Source organism: Tachysurus vachellii, chromosome 18 (assembly GCF_030014155.1).
Source record: "Tachysurus vachellii isolate PV-2020 chromosome 18, HZAU_Pvac_v1, whole genome shotgun sequence".
NCBI classification, from domain to species: Eukaryota; Metazoa; Chordata; class Actinopteri; order Siluriformes; family Bagridae; genus Tachysurus; species Tachysurus vachellii.
This window is the reverse complement of record NC_083477.1, coordinates 20,463,219-20,485,001: the sequence shown is the minus strand read 5'-3', so window position 1 is coordinate 20,485,001 and position 21,783 is coordinate 20,463,219. Positions and strand designations below refer to the sequence as shown.

The 21,783-nt window shown below is 41.2% G+C and overlaps 3 protein-coding genes across 3 annotated transcripts in view; 1 reads left to right on the top strand and 2 right to left on the bottom strand.

The window, feature by feature from the left end:
* Positions 1–4,609, top strand: part of polr2b (RNA polymerase II subunit B) — a 9,065-nt gene extending 4,456 nt beyond the window's left edge. The window contains exons 10-25 of the mRNA XM_060892325.1: positions 1–126; positions 772–915; positions 1,011–1,150; positions 1,236–1,347; positions 1,441–1,595; positions 1,850–2,048; positions 2,143–2,311; positions 2,493–2,589; positions 2,708–2,802; positions 2,906–3,156; positions 3,245–3,334; positions 3,447–3,554; positions 3,647–3,760; positions 3,849–4,009; positions 4,106–4,301; positions 4,389–4,609. The exon at positions 1–126 is cut by the window's left edge and continues 61 nt beyond it. Of these exons, the coding sequence (XP_060748308.1) occupies positions 1–126; positions 772–915; positions 1,011–1,150; positions 1,236–1,347; positions 1,441–1,595; positions 1,850–2,048; positions 2,143–2,311; positions 2,493–2,589; positions 2,708–2,802; positions 2,906–3,156; positions 3,245–3,334; positions 3,447–3,554; positions 3,647–3,760; positions 3,849–4,009; positions 4,106–4,301; positions 4,389–4,478 (2,247 nt within the window). The 3' untranslated portion in view covers positions 4,479–4,609. The remainder of the gene's footprint in view (positions 127–771; positions 916–1,010; positions 1,151–1,235; positions 1,348–1,440; positions 1,596–1,849; positions 2,049–2,142; positions 2,312–2,492; positions 2,590–2,707; positions 2,803–2,905; positions 3,157–3,244; positions 3,335–3,446; positions 3,555–3,646; positions 3,761–3,848; positions 4,010–4,105; positions 4,302–4,388) is intronic.
* Positions 4,610–6,442: 1,833 nt separating this feature from the next.
* On the bottom strand, positions 6,443–12,485 carry igfbp7 (insulin-like growth factor binding protein 7). The gene is given in 6 exon segments (XM_060892116.1): positions 6,443–7,135; positions 8,158–8,284; positions 8,912–9,019; positions 10,675–10,784; positions 11,968–12,418; positions 12,420–12,485. Coding segments are annotated over 6 exon segments (885 nt in total). The 3' UTR covers positions 6,443–7,112.
* Positions 12,486–13,009: 524 nt separating this feature from the next.
* On the bottom strand, positions 13,010–21,081 carry LOC132860840 (cytochrome c oxidase assembly protein COX18, mitochondrial). The gene is made up of 7 exons (XM_060892115.1): positions 20,926–21,081; positions 19,584–19,995; positions 17,996–18,096; positions 16,165–16,331; positions 15,757–15,872; positions 14,970–15,077; positions 13,010–13,403 (listed from the first exon to the last, which is right to left on the bottom strand). The coding sequence occupies exons 1-7, from the start codon at positions 20,943–20,945 to the stop codon at positions 13,236–13,238; spliced, it is 1,092 nt and encodes a 363-aa protein (XP_060748098.1). The 5' UTR covers positions 20,946–21,081; the 3' UTR covers positions 13,010–13,235.
* Positions 21,082–21,783: the final 702 nt, after the last annotated feature.

Below are 21,783 nucleotides of genomic sequence, written 5' to 3'. Positions count from 1 at the left end.
AAAGACTTCAACCTGGAACTGGCCATCAAAACACGAATCATCTCAGACGGACTGAAGTATTCGCTGGCCACAGGGAACTGGGGCGACGTCAAAAAAGCCCATCAGGCTCGAGCCGGAGTGTCTCAGGTGATCTCGCCGTGATGTACACGGATACGTGGGAATTCAGTTAATAGCTAATTAATCATTTTAATCTGGTTTGAAATCGTATCATAAGCCTCAAGCTTTAAAATTCATTATTAAACTGATTTTTATTAAAACTTTTTTTTTTATTTTGCTTGCAGGAAACAATCACGATAGCGATCGTATTTACATTTATAAACAATTATTTATTGACATTTATTTAATGTTTGCAAAACTACACTTACATTAAAGTTTAATGTAAACTTTACATTACAATTTAAGTTAAATAAATTAAAATTTATTAGAAATGTATTTATTTATTAGATAATTTATTGTTATTATTATTATTTTATATATATACATATATATTTTTTTTTTAGATTAATTACATAATTTTAAGCAGTCAGGTTGCATTTATTAGCTTAAATGTATCTTGGAATAAAAATATATTACAGAAAAACATTGTGACAAACTCTACAGTTTAACGTCCGTCCATTTGCAAACTTGTATAAGTATAATAAATAAATATATAATGACGATGCCTGTAATTTATCCCCATATGTCACTCAGCCGTCGCAGCAGACATTATTGTCTTTATGAATAAATTTGAATCTAAGCGTATTAAAGGTCGTCTGTGCCGTCGCTCTTCAGGTGTTGAACAGACTGACGTTCGCCTCGACGCTTTCTCACCTCCGCCGCGTCAATTCGCCCATCGGCCGAGACGGCAAACTGGCGAAGCCGAGGCAGCTCCATAACACCCTGTGGGGTATGGTGTGTCCCGCCGAGACGCCCGAGGTACTGACGAGCAAAACAAAACGGAGGAGAGAAATAAACATGATGGAGGTTTCAGATTCCTTAAAGTGTGTGTGTGTGTGTGTGTGTGTACACAGGGCCACGCTGTAGGGCTGGTGAAGAACTTGGCACTGATGGCGTACATCTCTGTGGGTTCTCAGCCGTCTCCCATTCTGGAGTTCTTGGAGGAGTGGAGCATGGAGAACCTGGAGGAGATCTCACCTGCTGCGATTGCAGAGTCAGTCTCCTAAGACAATGCTGATGTTTATGAAAACAAGCTTTGCGATCGCGCTAACGTACGAAATCTTTCCGTTCTCGTCCAGCGCTACGAAGATCTTCGTGAACGGCTGCTGGGTAGGAATCCACAAAGACCCCGAGCAGCTGATGAACACTCTGAGGAAGCTCAGGAGGCAGATGGACATCATTGTGTCTGAGGTAAAAAAAAAAAATAAAAAAAAAAAAGGAGCCACCGTTTGAACAAAAAAGCTCCCAGAAAGCTGCTCAAGCTAACAAGTTTCCTCCACGCAGGTGTCCATGATCCGTGATATCCGAGAGAGAGAGATCCGGATTTACACGGACGCCGGGCGGATCTGTCGCCCGCTGCTTATTGTGGAGAAGCAGAAGCTCCTGCTGAAGAGACGCCACATCGATCAGCTCAAAGAGCGAGAGTACAACAACTACAGGTACGGAATGTCCTGGATGACTCTGTTCTAACGTTGAATTCATACGCATCCTTATTGTGTGTCTGTCTGTGTGCGTGTGTCTGTCTGTGTGCGTGTGTCTGTCTGTGTGCGTGTGTCTGTCTGTGTGCGTGTGTCTGTCTGTGTGCGTGTGTCTGTCTGTGTGCGTGTGTCTGTCTGTGTGCGTGTGTCTGTCTGTGTGCGTGTGTCTGTCTGTGTGCGTGTGTCTGTCTGTGTGCGTGTGTGTGTGTGTGTAGCTGGCAGGACCTGGTGGCGAGCGGCGTAGTTGAGTATATCGATACATTAGAGGAGGAGACTGTGATGTTAGCCATGACCCCAGATGACCTCCAGGAGAAGGGCGTGGCCTACTGCTCCACCTACACTCACTGTGAGATCCATCCATCCATGATCCTGGGAGTGTGTGCATCCATCATTCCATTCCCTGATCACAATCAGGTACACACACACACACACAACACACACAATCTCATTGTCCGTCATCGTAATAACACACACACGACCTGCACATTGTGTGTGTTTGTGTCTCTAGTCTCCCAGGAACACCTACCAGTCTGCTATGGGGAAGCAGGCTATGGGTGTGTACATCACCAACTTCCACGTGCGTATGGACACGCTGGCTCACGTGCTGTACTACCCACAGAAGCCTCTGGTCACCACACGCTCCATGGAGTACCTGCGCTTCAGAGAACTGCCAGCAGGTGACGCTACACACTAATCCCATGTTACTCCTGTTCTATCTGTTGCACATTGGAGCGGATCATAAAGGTCTCGGTGTCGCATCCTGTTGGCGTCGGGCCGCTGTGATCGACAACGTGCCGCTCCCGACCCAGAGAGCACGTCGTTTTGAACACGGACGTTAAAATCCGTCTGTTCTTCTAGGTATCAACTCCATCGTGGCCATTGCGTCATACACGGGTTACAATCAGGAGGATTCCGTCATCATGAACCGCTCCGCCGTGGACCGAGGCTTCTTCAGGTACGTCTTGTGCTTCGACACACCGATTAAACGGCGCAGAACCAAACCACGCTCACTATAAACCCCTCTCAGGACCGAAGGCGGAAGGAGTTACACACGTGTTGTGTTTTGTTTTCAGGTCGGTGTTCTACCGCTCCTATAAAGAGCAGGAGTCAAAGAAAGGCTTCGACCAGGAGGAGATTTTCGAGAAACCGAAGCGTGAAGAGTGTCAAGGTGAGTCACTGATTAAACCGAGCTCCAGTCTGCTAAAGTTCTAGGTCTAGTTACTGATGATAACGAAACCGCGCGACATCGTCGTATCTCCCGTCTCTCTCAGGAATGCGTCACGCCATTTACGATAAGCTGGACGACGACGGCCTGATAGCGCCGGGCGTGCGCGTGTCCGGCGAGGACGTGATCATCGGGAAGACGGTCACCCTGCCCGAAAACGACGACGAGCTCGACAGCACGAACCGGCGCCACACGAAGAGAGACTGCAGCACGTTCCTGCGCACCAGCGAAACCGGCATCGTCGACCAGGTCATGGTCACGCTCAACCAGGAGGGCTATAAGTTCTGCAAGATCCGGGTGGGTGCGGCCTTCCTCGCTGCTGATGCAGGGAGTTCATCGTAGCTGTGAACCCGTGCTCATTCGTCTCCGGGTTTGTTTTCCGCAGGTACGTTCGGTTCGAATCCCTCAGATCGGAGACAAGTTCGCCAGTCGACACGGACAGAAGGGAACCTGTGGGATTCAGTACAGGCAGGAGGTGAGAATGTTATATACGTCATCACACACAGATGAACAGATTATAATCTGGGGAAAAGGGTTACAGATATTATAGTCATTTAGCACTTACTCCTCCTGCTCTGTCTGTACAGGACATGCCCTTCACCTGCGAAGGAATCACCCCAGACATCATCATCAACCCCCACGCCATCCCCTCCAGAATGACAGTCGGTCACTTGATCGAGTGTCTGCAGGGGAAGGTATACACACACACACACGCACACACACACACAGATGGATTTGTGAGATTTGGTTTCACCTGAAACCGTCTTCTGCGTCTTCTGCAAAACAGGTTTCTGCGAATAAAGGCGAGATCGGCGACGCCACACCGTTCAACGATGCTGTGAACGTACAGAAAGTGTCCAACCTCCTGTCTGAATACGGCTACCACCTGAGAGGAAACGAGGTCAGATTATTATTATAATGTTAATAGAATTTAGGCGTGTGTGTGTGTAATTCTCTGGAGACATCCTGTGCTCTCTCGGGTCCTGTAGGTGCTGTATAACGGGTTCACAGGTCGAAAGCTGACCTCTCAGATCTTCCTCGGCCCGACTTACTACCAGCGCCTCAAACACATGGTGGACGATAAGATCCACTCGAGGGCACGAGGTCCCGTCCAGATCCTCAACAGGCAGCCCATGGAGGGTAGATCACGGTGAGACGCACGTGCACGCTACACCGTACTTCGTCCTTGACGTGCGCACAGACATCGTGCTGTAGAATATACTGACGTGTTCGCCGTGTTGTACAGAGACGGAGGTCTGCGGTTCGGCGAGATGGAGCGAGATTGTCAGATCGCTCACGGTGCAGCTCAGTTCCTGAGGGAGCGGCTGTTCGAGGCGTCCGATCCTTACCAGGTGCACGTGTGTAACCTGTGTGGCCTCATGGCCATCGCCAACACGCGCACACACACCTACGAGTGCAGGGGCTGCCGCAACAAGACTCAGGTCAGAGACGTTACTTTTTTTATCTGCTTTCGTTACGTTTCTTCCTCCGTTGTATCAGCACGTAACCTCTCGACCTCCGCGTCACAGATCTCGCTGGTGCGGCTGCCGTACGCCTGCAAGCTTCTGTTCCAGGAGCTCATGTCCATGAGCATCGCCCCGCGCATGATGACCACCTAAACTCCGCCCCGCTGAATCATGGGAAACGAGCGGGGGTAAAGCCAGGCTCGGTCGCCGTACTGTTTGTGTCGTTAGCGTTTCGGTTGTTTTTGTACAATGTTGAATGAAATAAAGCTTTTTGTTGTTTCGGGTTTTTGTTGCTTGTTAATTCTTTGATAGAAAAAATCTCATCTGCAAAATCCCAAGTTTTTTGTAAAATATGTTCCCAGTAATTCCTGAAATGATTCTTCTAATAATAATAATTTTTTATTATTATTATTATTATTATTAATTTTATTATAAATACTAAGATTCTTTGTAGATTTACTTAACATTGGTCTAAAAGAATTTTTTTTTTTTTATTCGTATTTGAATTTTTTTTCTGATGGCACACACACATCGATACAGTCATGTGTCAAGTACATCATGTACATTGCATATAAATATGTAGCATGGTTGGTGTGAAAGTATTGGCACCTTTGAAGACATTGGGCTGTAAACTTTTAAAAAAAAAAAACTTTTTTACCAAAATTTTACTTTTTTTTTTTTCCGCACAGATATTTTTTCGAATAAAATAAATACATTTAAATAAAATCAATAAATAAATCTAATAAATGAAAATCTAAATAAATTAGAATAAAAAAACTAAACACATGCTCTGTGTAATAAAACCCAGACGGATTCACTCAGGCGTCCTGCAGCCTCGAGACGAGATCTAAGCACCGATTACAGTTTTAGTGTCTTAGAAACGTCCAGGTTTTAATTTTAATCCACTGTTTTTTATTTAGATGAGAAAATATTCAAAGATAGGATTCTAGATTTTATTTTATTGTGATGAAAACCAAACACAGTTATGGAAGTTATTGTGCCTAGAAAATAACTGGGGGGAAAAATCTCTCTGGCACAAATAGAGTCAGTGTGTCTTAACAGTCTGAGCTTTAAACCGTCTGTGTTGTGTATCAGTCAGAAGCTCCTCTTGAGTCCCACCTCAGGCTGGTGTGAGACGCAGTAGGATGGAGAACAACGGTATTTAGGATAGACATCAGGGTTCTTGCGAAGCTTTGTAGCTCTTTGTAAAAGCTGCTGCCTTTAAACCTTGAGGTTGATGGTTCAAACCTCGTCATGTGTCTTTTTTTGTCACTCAGACGTGTGTTTGAAAGATGAATGCACAAAAAAAGTGTAGTATAGTGTTGTGTAGTGTAGTTTAGTGTTGAGTAGTGTAGTGTAGTGTGTAGTAGTGTGTAGTATAGTGTATTGTTGTGTAGTATAGTAAAACAAAACATAGTACAGCATAGTGATTAAAAAGTAAATGTAAAAAAAATACAAAAAAAAGATGAAAAAGTAAATAAATGAATATATTAAAAAAGGGGGGAAACTGAAAATGTATAATAAAAATAAGTAAAAAAAATAAATGAAAATGTATAATAAAATTAAAATAAATATATTAGACATACACACCTCAGCGTAACATAACCCCACCTTTCACCTCTCCCGGAGCCCCAGGTGGGACAGACCGGACTTTCTCTCTTTCTTTCTTTCTCTTTGCCGGATTTTACAGTCCCACCCGAGTCCAGAACCTGCTCCCCAGTGAGGGTCTCGAACCGAGGTTCTCCTGAGACCAGCACACACCTTTAACCCACTGAGCCACAGAGCTGACACACTCCTTTTTTTTGGGGGGGGCTTTATCTTTTAATTTAAAACCTCATACACACTAAGGCATGTGTTTATGGAGTAAAAAGCCTGATCAGTTTCACCTGAGCATGGGCTTGAACCAAGACCCATATGGGTAATAAACCCATACACTTACTCAATGAGCCACAGACAGGCTGAAGACTTACTGCTCTTTTGGGTGATTTATCTTTATCTCATCCGCAACATGGCACAAACCTTAGTTTATTTATTTATTTTTATTTAGTGGTTAGCACGTTTGCCTCATACCCTGTGTATCCGCCTTGTGTGAGGGGGAAAAAAAAAAAGGTCACATATTAAACTGCGTCACATCATAATCTCTTTATTGATATGTGAAAATAAGTGCATTAGTTGATTGTAACTGTGTGTAAAATTATATTTAAATGTTTCATAGAAAAGAATTTAGCACCATCTCTCTCTCTCTCTCTCTCTCTCTCTCTCTCTCCATGAACAACTTCCACATTCTGGCTCTCTTTTTTTTTTTTTTGCACGTTCATCTTTCTATACTTGATGTTGCTCCTGGTCTCAAAAACTCTTCAGTGTAGCGAGTACGTGATGTACGAGAAGACGTCGGAAATACAAATAGATATTTTATCTCTAACTAGGAACAAGAAAACAAGGGTCTGGAGACTTATCTATCTCCATCTGAATCTTCTGATTGGTGTGTCAAAAGCTATGGAGAAAAGGACATGGATATAACAGTGTGTGTGTGTGTGTGTGTGTGTGTGTGTGTGTGTGTGCAGATAAATTTCAGTGTCTAGTCATGTCTAAAACCTTGGTGCTGTTCATGTGTAGTGTGTCATAGGTATGTATGTGTGTGTGTGTGTGTGTGTGTGTGTGTGTGTGTGTGTGTGTGTGTGTGTGTGTGTGTGTGTGTGTGTGTGTGTGTGTGTGTTATGATGTTCTCTGCTCATTCCAGTCCTTATCTTCCAGGAGGTGGCGTCGGGGTGAACACACACATCCTTCTTACAGCTCATCATCCTGGGCCACTACACACACACACACACACACACATACACACACACACACACACACACACATACACACACACACACACACACAAACACATTAGACTAGCCATTTCTTTTTTTTTATTAATCTGAGAAAATATATTTTTATCCATTTATATTTACATTCAGTAGCAGCTTTTGTTACTGCTGACATTATAGCAGCTATGAATGTTTGTTCTCTCTCTCTCTCTCTCTCTCTCTCTCTCCTATGGGTATTTTCTCTGCTCTTCTTCTACACACTAAACAATCCTTATTAACATGGCCTGACTAATCAGAGTGCATGCGGCACAAACGACCTGACCAATAGGAATGCAGAGACACCGTAAAAGGGGCGGGGTTTTGGATTTAAAAAGCTGCATCCAGCCTTATGCTAGTAGCCATCGCTACTAGAATAGCTGGACGCTAGCAAGCTTTTGTTATTCTTTGTGTCCTAGCGTCTCACCTATGCTTACTTGGGGTCTGCCCAAGGGTCTTGGGGTGAGAAAGGGGTCAGAAGGTAAGGCATGTACCATGGGGCAATTCGTAAAGTTTACTGCAAATAAGAATGTAGTTTGTTGTGTTTGAGGTTGATGTATTTGGGACTGGTTTTCTTGATTTTCACTGGACCGGTGTGCTATGAGGTAAAATGAGGTAAACTCTGCTCATGTGCTTTCTTTGTTTTATAAAGTAAACTCAAACATTTGAACATTAAACCAGTAAAAGCTTCCATTCAGATCCACTTCTTATTGGAGTGAGTATAACGTCAGACATTTGGCTTTAAGCCCTAAAAGCTGTTTAACACCTAATTTTTGGTGGAATTTAGTGAGTAAAACAACTTGGGACACTAGACTCTGGGACACTAAATCAACTGCGGTCTCACCAGATTGTTCAGGCAGCTGCTTGCGTGTTCAGACACGAGGAAAAATGCTCACGTGTCTGAACACGTGTACAGGCAGCGCTGCTCTGAAAGACAGAAGAATGATGGGTTTGTTTTAAATTTAAATTAAATCCTGCCGTCTCACCCTTTTGGGAGGGAATGTCGTCGATGGACTCGACCACGTGGATGGTGCCTGTGGCTGAGGCTTCACCCTTGGTGTTGGTGGCGTGACACTCGTACGTCCCGGCTACGTCCTTGGTCAGGGGAAAGATCTGAGAAACACACACACACACACACGCGGTTCTTTATCTTCACAACGTGATGCTGCTTTTCATCGAGCAACCGTAAACTAAAAATCCTGCTGGTGTTTACAACAAAGAAAAAATCTATACAAGCTCCGAGTCCTCGCGTTAACGAAACTCATTCTTACAAAACGCTAACATTCTTTAATGATATTCTATATCTAAAATTATTTAGTCGTAAAATACAACAAACGTATTAAGCTGAAAGTATAGATGCGGTAAAATGGAGGAATTGTCAAGTTTATTAAAATACAGTGATGCAGTTGAGAGAAAAAGGACAAGAAATGGTCAGAAATTGTTAATATTTGGATCAATTTCTACACAGAATATAATGAATGTGAATGAAACTCTATAACAATATCAGGAAGCGAGGTGTCTAACATGAAGGAGTTAATATAATATAGTTTGATGGCTGGGTTCTACATCAACAGGAAGAACCCAGAACACCGGGAAATCCTCCAGACATCGACGCTCAAACCTTTTAAACAATAAACCAGGAATGTCTTCTATGTAAAAATAAATGCTTCCTTCCTAACGTTCAGAAGTTCTCGTGTAAGAAGATTTGTCATGTCAAGAAACAAAATCAGAAAAACTCACCAGAACCCATCCGGTGACCTCGTGCTTCTCCGGGCCTCCTCTCATCTGGATGGCAAGGTTGTCTTCGTCTCCAGGGAGCAGCTGTGACTTCTGGTTATTGCCTGTGATCTACAGTGAGGGGAGAGAGGGAGGGAGAGAGAGAAAGAGAAGGAGTGAGTGAGTGAGAGAGAAGGAGTGAGTGAGGGAGGGAGAGAGAGAGAGAAGGAGGGAGTGAGGGAGAGAGAGAGAGAGAGAGAGAGAGAGAAGGAGTGAGTGAGTGAGAGAGAGAGAAGGAGAAGGAGGGAGAGAGAGAGAAGTAGAAGGAGAGAGAGAGAAGGAGAGAGAAGGAGGGAGAGTGAGAGAGAAGGGGAGAGAGAGAAGGGGAGAGAGAGAGAGAAGGAGAAGGAGGGAGAGAGAGAGAAGGGGAGAGAGAGAGAGAAGGAGAAGGAGGGAGAGAGAGAGAAGGAGAGAGAAGGAGCAAGAGAGAGAAGGAGAAGGAGGGAGAGAGAGAGAGGAGTGAGTGAGCGAGAGAGAGAGAGAAGGAGAAGGAGGGAGAGAGAGAGAGAGAGAAGGAGAGAGAGAAGGAGCGAGAGTGAGAGAGAGAAGGAGAGAGAGAGAGAGAGAGAGAGAAAGAAGGAGAGAGTGAGAGAGAGAAGGAGAAGGAGGGCGAGAGAGAGAGAAGGAGTGAGTGAGAGAGAGGAGTGAGTGAGCGAGAGAGAGAGAGAGAGAGAGAGAAGGAGAAGGAGAGAGAGAGAGAGAGAGAGAGAGTGAGAGAGAAGGAGAAGGAGGGCGAGAGAGAGAGAAGGAATGAGAGAGAGAAGGAGTGAGTGAGAGAGAGGAGTGAGTGAGAGAGAGAGAGAGAGAGAGAGAGAGTTAGTTCAGCACTGATATATGATTAAACTCATTAAACTAATGAAAGCTTATAGGGAATGAATCAACTTTGAGGTGACTCTGATTCATCTCAGGAATCAACTTAATACTTTTCCTATAACTGCACATCCCACAGTGCTTAATTCCTCTTTTCCCATGTTTTACTTAGTGAGGAAATGTTTACGAAGTCTGGAACAAGACTCGGTTCGCCTTGTAACTCGTAGATTAGTTTCGACTGTAGACTGAAGTTAAACAACATGGAATGCAACTATAAACGGATAAAAACTGGCAGAAAATCCTCACGGCTGTGGTATAACAGGAATAAAACACAGACCTGCTTCATCGTATCACACCATCGTTGATGACAGAGAGGTTTATTATTTATTTCACAGACTTATCACAACGTCTTGTGATAAACATCTACCTCATTAATCACTCTGTTTGTTCTGGCTCATAAATTAAATGCCTCTTCGTTCAGAAAAACTGTGCAATACGTCACTGAGAATGTGTGTGTGTGTGTGTGTGTGTGTGTGTGTGCTATGAATAACGTCGTGTGGAAACAATACAGCCGGAAAACGGGTGGAATTTAGGGAGAAGAAAAGTTTTATCAAACACGACATCTGCTCTCAGAATCGTTTAACACATCGCAGCAAACATCCTGAACTCGGCTCTAAGAGTTAACACACTACATCCTGTTCACCAGCGTCCCCAATATACAGGTCCCCAAAATACAAACACAGAACATGCTAATCTACCTATTTGGACATTATAAAGCTCCGCCCCCATGGATGGCCCTTGCTCTATAGTAGCAGCTTGGCAGTAGTAAAGATTTTTCAGGTCGTCTTCCAGCAAAACTTCCTCAAGCTTGGTGAGAAAATGTTTGAGTGAGTTACTGGGTGTATTGAGGACTGTACCTTCCTCCAGCTGAGCACCGGGGTGGGGACACCGATGGCCTCGCAGCTGAGGTACACCTGAGCACCGGTGACGTTCCAGACCTGACCCGGACTCGTAACTATCACAGGAGCTGAGAGAGGAGAGAGAAAAGTGAATAAATGGAGAGAAAATCAATAAGGCGGAAGGTTGAAAAAGAAAAGGTTTGCCGTCAATCTCAGGGCATGTGGTCTGTGTGTGTATGCGTGTGTATGCTTGTATCCTAATCCCCCCTGAAACGAAGGAATTTCAAACGATGGAATGTCTGCTCAGGGATATGGTCCGGGAGTCACCCTGTATGAAAAACAACAGCCCCCGGCTTGCTTATACAGTGCATTCCCTCTGTGTGTGTGTGTGTGTGTGTGTGTGTGTGTGTGTGTGTGTGTGTGTGTAAGCCCACTTATCCTTTTCCATGGCAGTGATATCAATCACTGTGACTCATTTCTAAGGAATCTATTGTCCAGTGTGTATCATGATCAATTGACCAATCAGATCTGAGAATCAACAACACAGGTTAAATCATGAGGGACGAGGACTCGAGTATTTTTAGTCCAGGAGCCTTAAGGAGTGTCTGATGAAGATGGAGCACAAAACTTGGACTAAACAAACAGACTGAAATAGCTGGGTTTTAAAAATGTTTTTAAACAAAATTAAACATTTTTTTAATCTTATTTAATAGAAGCCCTAAAAATCCACCAAATATATGTGAATATATAATTTTAGTGGAGTTATATTTGGGATTATTTTACAATGCACTTGCCCTTGTACTTTTAGACCCCTCACCTTTAGCGCACTTGCCCTTAGACCCCTCACCTTTAGCGCACTTGCCCTTGTTGTGTACATTAATGCGGTACTTTTAGACCCCTCACCTTTAGCGCACTTGCCCTTAGACCCCTCACCTTTAGCGCACTTGCCCTTGTTGTGTACTTTAATTCGGTACTTTTAGACCCCTCACCTTTAGCGCACTTGCCCTTAGACCCCTCACCTCTAGCGCACTTGCCCTTAGACCCCTCACCTTTAGCGCACTTGCCCTTAGACCCCTCACCTTTAGCGCACTTGCCCTTGTTGTTTACTTTAATGCGGTACTTTTAGACCCCTCACCTTTAGCGCACTTGCCCTTAGACCCCTCACCTTTAGCGCACTTGCCCTTAGACCCCTCACCTCTAGCGCACTTGCCCTTAGACCCCTCACCTTTAGCGCACTTGCCCTTAGACCCCTCACCTTTAGCGCACTTGCCCTTGTTGTGTACTTTAATGCGGTACTTTTAGACCCCTCACCTTTAGCGCACTTGCCCTTGTTTTGCACTTTAATCCCGGGTTTTTCTTGACGCTCCGCGGACGCACTCGCTGCTCTCAGCTCGCACACGCTCCGGTACTCCACACCGTCCGAGCCGCACACCTCGTAGTCACCGTTTTTACACGTGCACACGCCTGGCTCGGACTTTTTCTTCGCCGTTTTCTTGTCCTGACGCGGTTTCACGCACTCGAGACCGGGCGCGCAGCGCGTAACCACGGAGCCGCGCATCCCGCACGTCTCTCCCTCTCCGGCGGCGCACAGCTCGCAGCATCCACACGCGTCCATCACACGGAACGCGCACCCGGTGACCGGCAGCGCGGCGCACGAGCTCGGCTCACATGGGCCGCAGGAGCGCTGGACGCGCGAGACAGCAGCGGCGGTGAGCGCCGGGAGGATTAAAACCCACAGCATCATGACTGGAACAGATAACCGGGGTGCACGAGCGCGTCCGGTGCGTCGCAGCGCTGATTCTAGTCTTGCAGACGGAGAAGAGACGCATAGAGCCAGAGATAAAGTTAAACCCCGCCTACTGGACACGCCTAGAATCAGAACCTGATGCTGAATGTACTGTATCTCATGTCACATGACATTTTATCATTAAATTCTGGACAATGCAAATACAAAATAGTTTGTAGTAGTAGTAATAATAATAATGATGATGATAATAATATTGATAATACAAATAATAATAATAATAAACAGAATCTCACGAATTTAATGAAAACGAATTTACACGTACAATTCATTTCCGAAGAGGACGGAGATCTCTGTTAATTCCCAGTTAGTTCCACACACTATATTACTATATATATACTACTGATCGGAAGGTTGTGAGTTTGAATCCCAGGTCCACCAAGGTTCCACTGCCGGGCCCCTGAGCGAGGCCCTTAACCCTCAATTGCACAGTTGTATAAATCATAATAAAAATGTAAGTCATTCTGGATAAGTGTGTCTGCTAAATGCTGTAAATGTAAATATTCATCACAAGAGCAAAAGAACGAGGAGGAAGAGTGAAGAACAGACCTTCTTTTACTTTAGTTTACTCCCACACAAAGTTTACAGGATGCTTAAGAAGTCCTTTCAAAATATTTCTACCTCAACACCAAAACTGTTTATGCTGGAAATTCTTTAGTCTTCCTGTTTATCGTTTTTTCACGAACGTCCATCGTGATGTCCAGGAACAGAGAAGACAGATGGTGTATCGGCATCACGCTGAACCTGACCAACCTACGGTGATGTTTTTATGAGTTTATTTCATGTATTTGGTCACGAACGCAGCAGCGATGTCCCTGTAGGGAGTTTGAGAGTCCGAGTGAGACGGCGGGATTCGGCAGAGAGCACGGAAGCGTGGAGAACGCAGGAGGAGGTTGTGAGCCAGACCGATGCTGCTGGAGCTGAGCCAATACAGCGCCATTGACTAGAGCAGGAAAAGAGAAACGGAAAACTATTTAAAAGTAAACAGTGGCTCAAAAAAAAAAAAACAAAGCATAAGTTTGTGCTAGGAACAATTTAATTTCTATATACGTTAGCGACTGTGGAAATTCCTCATGCAATTCTACAAGAAATAGTGGGTTCATGGGATCTGGTTACATACAACATGTATTTAAAAGATATAATGATAAAGATTAGCTAGTACAGTTAGCTTGACCTGGCCACACCCACAAATCACTACAATAGAAGGTGCTATATTAATAGCCATATATTTTGTTTATAGCACATTCCATTCTGTAAATTTCAGTTTATACTAATAGTCATCTGTACATTATATTCATAGTACATATATATTCATCTGTATATTATGTTCATAGTACACACACATCTGTAAATTACTTCTATATCACCATTTTATTTAACTCATTAAATCTTGTACAAACTGTATATCCTGCACTTGCTACTATCGTTGCCTTGTATTTGTACATGTGTAATGACAATAAAGTTGAATCTAATCTAATCTAATCTATATGCCTTATTTATGTAGTCTGCTAATTTCCTAAAACGCTGCTAGCTAATATTGTACTTCATCGAGAAATCTGACATCTCGCTCTATAGACTGATGAGCTAACTTTGCGCTAAAAGTCCCAACGTCTACGCTTAAAGTCATCCAAAGATTATTTTTTGTTTTTTTGACATCTCCAAAAGCAAGAAAAGCGACAGAAGTTAATTAAAGTGGAACAGAAGAACGAAACAAAACGCTCTGTGCTCTGTATTTTTGAGTGATAATCTCGCAGGACGACGATCAAAGATTCGACGCAAAACGTGTAAAACGTGACTTTGTTACGACGGATGAAATTCGTGAAAGTACAAGAACCAGACGTAACGTCTAAAGCTCGTATTTGTTGCTGATCTGAGATGCTACACGGCTGCAAACTTAAGCCATAACACCAAAGTAGAACGATAACACAACTGAGGATAAAGATAAACGTTTGGGACGCTTCAGACGTATCGGACGTCTCCCGCAGACACGAGGCTTTTCTCCTGCTTTCTCTAGCTGGGGACAAAAATCAGTCAGAGCATCTCTGCTGGTATTCACATAAATGTTATGTAACGGCGCAGATAGACACAACAGTGTCAGTGCTGTGATCCTGAGGTGGATTTCAGCAGAGATGAAACGGTGTGTGTGTGTGTGTGTGTGAGAGAGAGAAAGAGAGATAGGAGGAAGTTTGGGATTCAGTGGAAAACCAACGTGATAAACAAACAGCCGGCATCCACGAATAGCAAGAAGTGACCGGTTATGTAGCTGAATGCAAATTTTATGTTTTACACCAAAATATATTTGGAGCATCACCAATAATTTCAAGTCGTTGCTCGATTTCCTTTCAGCTAACAATAATAACGAATAATGACTATTTTGCGTAAAAATTAGGAATACATCAGCGGTTTGGAACAAAATACATCACATATCTTATTTATTATCTCTCTCTCTCTCTCACACACACACACACACACACACACACACACACACAAACACACACACACCACTTACAGAAGGGACGGTGGCAGCTAAAGGAATCATGACCAGAGAGATTCCTCTGATAAAGTTGGTCACATACTTCTGGAACTTTGACTGTTCGAGCTTGCTCAGGGCGTGAACCTGTCGAAAACCATCACACACACACACACACTAAATCCTGTTCAAGCCATAATAAAATTGTGTATTTTGTGTATAACACAATGTTTAGTGTTACTTCATAACTGCTTTTTTCTTTTCACAGATTTTTCACTTCAACTTTATTTTTATTTTAACGTCTTAAATCTTCTAATCTAAACCTCTAAAGTGCCATAAACTGTCTATAAGCCAGGAATAAGGAAATCCCACCCTTCTCTTAGCTCTATTGTTTATTGATACTGTGTGTGTGTGTGTGTGTGTGTGTGTGTGTGTGTGTGTGTGTGATTTCCTCTGGTCTCATGTGAGACTAGGATAAAAGCATTATTTCCTCCATGACAGAAAAAACTGAATGTGTTACAAAAAATGTGTTATTTTGAGAAATTTACAATAATTATATTGGACCTAAAAATGGTTTTACACACACACACACACACACACAAACAGACACACACAGAGAGACACAAATACAGACACAAACACAGACAGACACACACGCACACAAAGACAGACACACAGACAGACACACAGACAGACACACACACAAAGACAGACACAAACACACACACACACAAAGACACACAGACACAAATACAGACACAAACACACACACACACAAAGACACATGCACACAAACAGACACACATGTCCTCAATGTGGTCGTCACCTCAGTGATTAGCAGGTTGATGAGACCCAGAGACACAGGGATGATCCATGTGGAGTCTGGGACTGTAAGGTCTGGAAACCAGAGAGCGCCACCTGCTGCCAGCTGCTGCTGCAATCCTGCAAAACACACACACACACACAGAAATTTAAAACGGCTGAGTGGAACACAGTGGAATGTTCTGAATGCTAGCCAAGATTCAGTCGGAAAGGCAGCGCTACAAGAAAATCACAGCGTGTGTCACAGTGGTGCATTATGGGTAAGTTCTCTATCCAGGGAATATAATTTCTCCACAGATCATTTAGCCAACACTACAAAAACGGCTGACGCTAACAACTCAGATTTGCCCCGCCCACTTTTAAACAGAAGAAATTCATCCATGTTAATTATGCAAATGAGGAGGTGACTTACCAGAGGGGGCATGTTCCAATCCCACGCTAATGTTACGCAGGGCGAGAGAGACGCTCACCCACATGGGCAACTGCACCCAGACGAGCAAGCTGGCCTTGAAAGGGTGGCAGTTGTCCCTCACGTACAACTCGGACACGATCCGCCGCAAATTCTTCTTAAAATGGTACCTGTGTGTTAGTGACATCAGAAATCCTGAAGTAATTTCTCATGGCTAACTTAAGCAAAACATGACATGCCTTAAGATTCAGTTTCCTGAAGTAATTACTAGCTAACATAAACTCTCTGTTATTTAGCTGATTAAAGTGACCTGTCTTGCTAAGCTACACCAGTTCAGCTAATATATAACGCAACCTGACAAACAGAGCACACCATTTCAAGCTAGCATTAGTTAGCATACTGAAGGTTAAATCTATCTAACCAACGCTACACAACCTGACAGACTGTGTAATTACTAGCTAGAATTTGAGCTAAAGTTTAGATTAAGCTAGCTAACACAATAACAAGTAATTACTAGCTAACATTTTAAAGGTTAAATCTATATAGCAAACACCACACAACATGACAGATTGTAAAACCGCTATCCGGGGATTGTTATAACAATCAAATTAAGCGAGTCTAAGTAATTACTAGCTAGAATTTGTGCTAAAGATTACATTATTTTAGCTAACAGCTAACATTATTAAAGCTTACAGACATTGTAAGATGTTACTAGCTGACATTTTGTTTAAATTTATGCAGTTCTCACAATCCAACCTGACAGACTGCACAATATATATAAAATAACTCTGTGCAAAAACAAAAAAGTGCTCTGAGGGTTAAATAACTAATTAGAATTCTGAGGGTTAAATAACTAGCTAGAGCTCTGATGGTTAAATAACTAACTAGCACTCTGAGGGTTAAATAACTAACTAGCATTCTGAGGGTTAAATAACTAGCTAGAGCTCTGATGGTTAAATAACTAACTAGCACTCTGAGGGTTAAATAACTAACTAGCATTCTGAGGGTTAAATAACTAGCTAGCGCTCTGATGGTTAAATAACTAACTAGCACTCTGAGGGTTAAACAACTAACTAGCACTCTGAGGGTTAAATAACTAGCTAGCGCTCTGATGGTTAAATAACTAACTAGCATTCTGAGGGTTAAATAACTAGCTAGCGCTCTGATGGTTAAATAACTAACTAGCACTCTGAGGGTTAAATAACTAATTAGAATTCTGAGGGTTAAATAACTAGCTAGAGCTCTGATGGTTAAATAACTAGCACTCTGAGGGTTAAACAACTAACTAGCACTCTGAGGGTTAAATAACTAGCTAGCGCTCTGATGGTTAAATAACTAACTAGCACTCTGAGGGTTAAATAACTAGCTAGCGCTCTGATGGTTAAATAACTAACTAGCATTCTGAGGGTTAAATAACTAACTAGCATTCTAGGGTTAAATAACTAGCTAGCGCTCTGATGGTTAAATAACTAACTAGCACTCTGAGGGTTAAATAACTAACTAGCACTCTGAGGGTTAAATAACTAGCTAGCGCTCTGATGGTTAAATAACTAACTAGCACTCTGAGGGTTAAATAACTAGCTAGCACTCTGATGGTTAAATAACTAGCTAGCACTCTGAGGATTAACTGTATCTAGGCAAGCGCACACAACCTGAGAATCTGCTAGATAGAATTAGTTACAAGCTTAGCTAACATCACCTGAAAAAACAGCATTGCTAGCTCATCGTATCATCGTAAAGGTATAAAAAATGGTCGCTTCTGCTTTCCCCAAGCTGAGAAACATAGTAATAATTATAATAATCCTCATTTATTGTGGTTTAAGGTGGTTCTTACCTGCACGTTTTCTCAGACCAGCCCTTCTCCTTGGCCCTGACGGAGATCTCGTAGCGTAGCCTCTGTGCTAACTCTGCTATTTCCTTCTGCAAGGCTTCGATCTAGCTGAGAGGAAATCAAAATAAAGATGTGAATAAAATACAAAATCTCACTGATATGGAATCAGCTCTATGATCTGTTCATTACAGGAAAAAAAATCAACAACCATGAAGCACTGATCCCAGATCAGCACTAGCGGCTCAAACGGTATAAACGCAATGAAACAAATCAAATCAATATTTAATATTTATTTCGATTTAAAGAGGCCACATTATAACATCGACATTCTACAAACTAATAAACTTTTTAAAATAAGGTTTTATTTAAAAAAAGACATGTTATGGAAGAAATCTACAGTGTCAGTGTGACATCACAAGCTGCTGTAATTACTTACAGCCGCTTTAAAGTTCTGGAGAGGAAATTCTGAACGACATTTTGAACGACAGCCAAGAACGAGAGCTTAAAAACAGCAACAACGACGTGGGAAAAAAGAGCTACTGGGAACAGATTCCTCTGAGAAGCATATGATGATTTGTGAAATAAAAAGAAATCAGCAGAGAGACTGTTTTAACAAATAAACAGTGCTGATGTTATCTTTAGAACGAGATGGAGATAAACATCGTATTCGCTTATTCGCGTCTGTGAGCTCGAGGCTGTTTACTTCACACAAGCCGAGATGTTCTCCAGAAGGTCAGAAGATCATTTCCAGGGGAAAAAAATCCAACGGTGTAGCTGTATTAAGTCGAGATGTCTCCCAGATGGGGGATGAGAACATGCGAGGGAGGGGAAGGAATAATTTTCTACAAAACATGGAGACTGAGAAGACTAAAGCGAGTGAGTCAAATTAGGAGCTGAATCATTTTGCCATATCCGATTATAAAAAGAAAGAAAGAAAATAAGAAAAATAAAGAGAAATCCAATCTGATATTCGATCTGAGTGATTCACACTTGTGAAAGGCATCGCCATGGATACGACTGCTGTGTGAGTCGATGGATGTCAAATGAATCAACTCAAATTGATTCGTTCAGTTGAAATTATTCAATTGATTCATTTTCTTTCTGATATTGAATGCTATATTGAATACAGAAATGAAAATGATCCTCAAATGTTAGATGGCAAGTGCCTTTACATCAATATAATGATGATAACATACACACAGCTATGATGCATGCAACATTCCTATTTTATCGTCCATGAACCTAATTCTTTTCACCCTCAGACACATTAGTTCCATAGAACTGACCAATCAACTGACCAATCAAATTGTGTAATAACTAGAAGAACTGATGGTTTAACTAAATAAAAGCTCAAATTTTGCTTCACAGAAATATTAGAATAAAAATCTTACCTAATGCACCTTTAACTACAATGAATTGTTTTTTATTAAAAAACCTTTTAAAATTTTGTTTTTACATCTTTCTTCTTCCCAGCCTGCAAGAAATACTCAAAATATTCTTGTATTTGTATTCTTGAATTCTTGTATACGCATAAAAGTTCTTGATCCCTAAAAAAAGCAAGTGTTGAAGAAGTGAGTGCATGAGACGAGACCTTTGCGATGATGGTGGCCTGGTAGACGGCGAGCGGCAGAGTGATGACGGTGCGCAATGCCACCGTGGTGCAGATGATCCCCGCCCACCATGGCAGTGCCGTCATCTGCTGGCTGGAGATCAGCAGCTGCTCTGTGAAATGGACTGGAGCAGAATCAGCCACACTCGCGTACCATCCGGAACCGGACCCGGCCTGGCTCACGCGCCTCGTGCTGCACGGCTGCAGGTACAATGATGGCACAGACAGGACGCTTCTGGAGCTGAGAGAGCGAGCAGGTCGGGGTGATGAGTCGGTCCTGAACACACCCTGAGAGATACATCTCACCTGGGCTTTTACTGTCAGCTGGACACCACGGAAATGTGACAGTAAGGATCCAGGGAAGGAGAGATTCAAGCATGTCATGGTCGAGAGCCTAATAGACAGATGACATTTTTTTTTATTTTTAAAAATCATTATATTTGACTTCGCTGTATTTGAAAACTGACATGAGCTGCAAGAAATAATAATAAAAATGACATTAAAAAACATTTACAACATTTATTTAACATCAACATATATTTAATATGGCTGAACAAAAGGTCAATATAATATCCATATGGCGAATAGTCATAGCTCAATACTGTTGTTTGGCATATTTTTAAAATAGATTAAATTGCGAGCAGCATTTGTTAAAAGTTAAAATTCTACAATTTCTAATAAAAAAAATTATACTGTTAACAAATTTCAGTTTTACGTATTTGTTTTCATTTCAGTCAGAAATAAACACAATCAGTTAATAATAATAATAATAATAATAATAATAATAATATTATATTATTATATTTGGTTATTATTATATTATTATTATTATTATAACAAAATATAATAATATAATAATAATATTACAATAATATATAATAATATAATAATAATATAATATTATAATAATATATAATAATAAAATAATAATAATAATAATAAATACAGTTTAAATTTAAATTAAACGTTCATCATTAAGCAATTGTCTTCAGTTTTAAAGATTAATTTATTATGAAAATAAGAAATTAGATATTTTGATAAAACAAAAAATTCATTATGAAACAAATACAAAAAAGACTCGATAAATATAGAATTATAAATATAGAATTTGAACCTTTTCTGTGTAACTACACTGCTTACTTATTGATTTTTTACAATACCAAAACTCCATGACATTCACAGACTGTTAATCCAAACACTAAATACATTGAAATATGTGAAAAATCTCTAATATCTAAAACAATCGCCACCCAGAATGAATGAAACTAGCTTTAAAATGCTAACTAAAATGCTAACTATGCTACACAACCATGAAAATCCTCACCTTCTGACGCTATTCCACATCTTACACAAAATAAGCTTTCACATTCTCTAATAATTTATTAAACACCGCAATTTAGACATTTTATCTAATTTGTTCTACCTTCTTTTATCTACCGCTCGTTAACACTTTGTAAATGTCAAAATAGCATGACAGGTCGGCGACAAGATATGACGTAATCTATGTGCGCCTTTTACTTTACTGACGCTTTTGCTATGTTCTACTGGCGCTATGGGGAGCTGAAGGACATCCAATAATAATAATAATAATAATAATAATAATAATAATAATAATAATAATAATAATAATAATAATACCACCACCACCAACAACAACAACAACAATAATAATAATAATCATCATCATAATAATAATCATAATAATAATAATACCACCACCACCAGCAACAACAACAACAATAATAATAATAATAACAACAACAACAATAATAATAACACCACAACCAACAACTACAACAACAACAATAATAATAACAACACCACAACCAACAACAACAACAACAACAACAACAACAATACTACTACTACTACTACTACTACTACTACTACTACTAATAATAATAATAATAATAATAATAATAATGACATACATGCTATTCATTGGAAATTTATTTATTGTCAATTTTGACCTCATTGTGTATAATACATTACATGTTTTCTGTATACTTTATTTCTCTTTAATGAATTAAAACATTTTTCAACAGACAATTTATTCCGAAAAAATAATTACAGGTAGATGTTTATGGTAAATTCATGTTAAAGTGTCAACTATCAATTAATATTGTACTTTACGGACCATAGAGGAAACAAATAAAGTAGAAATTAAGAATAAACAATTAAA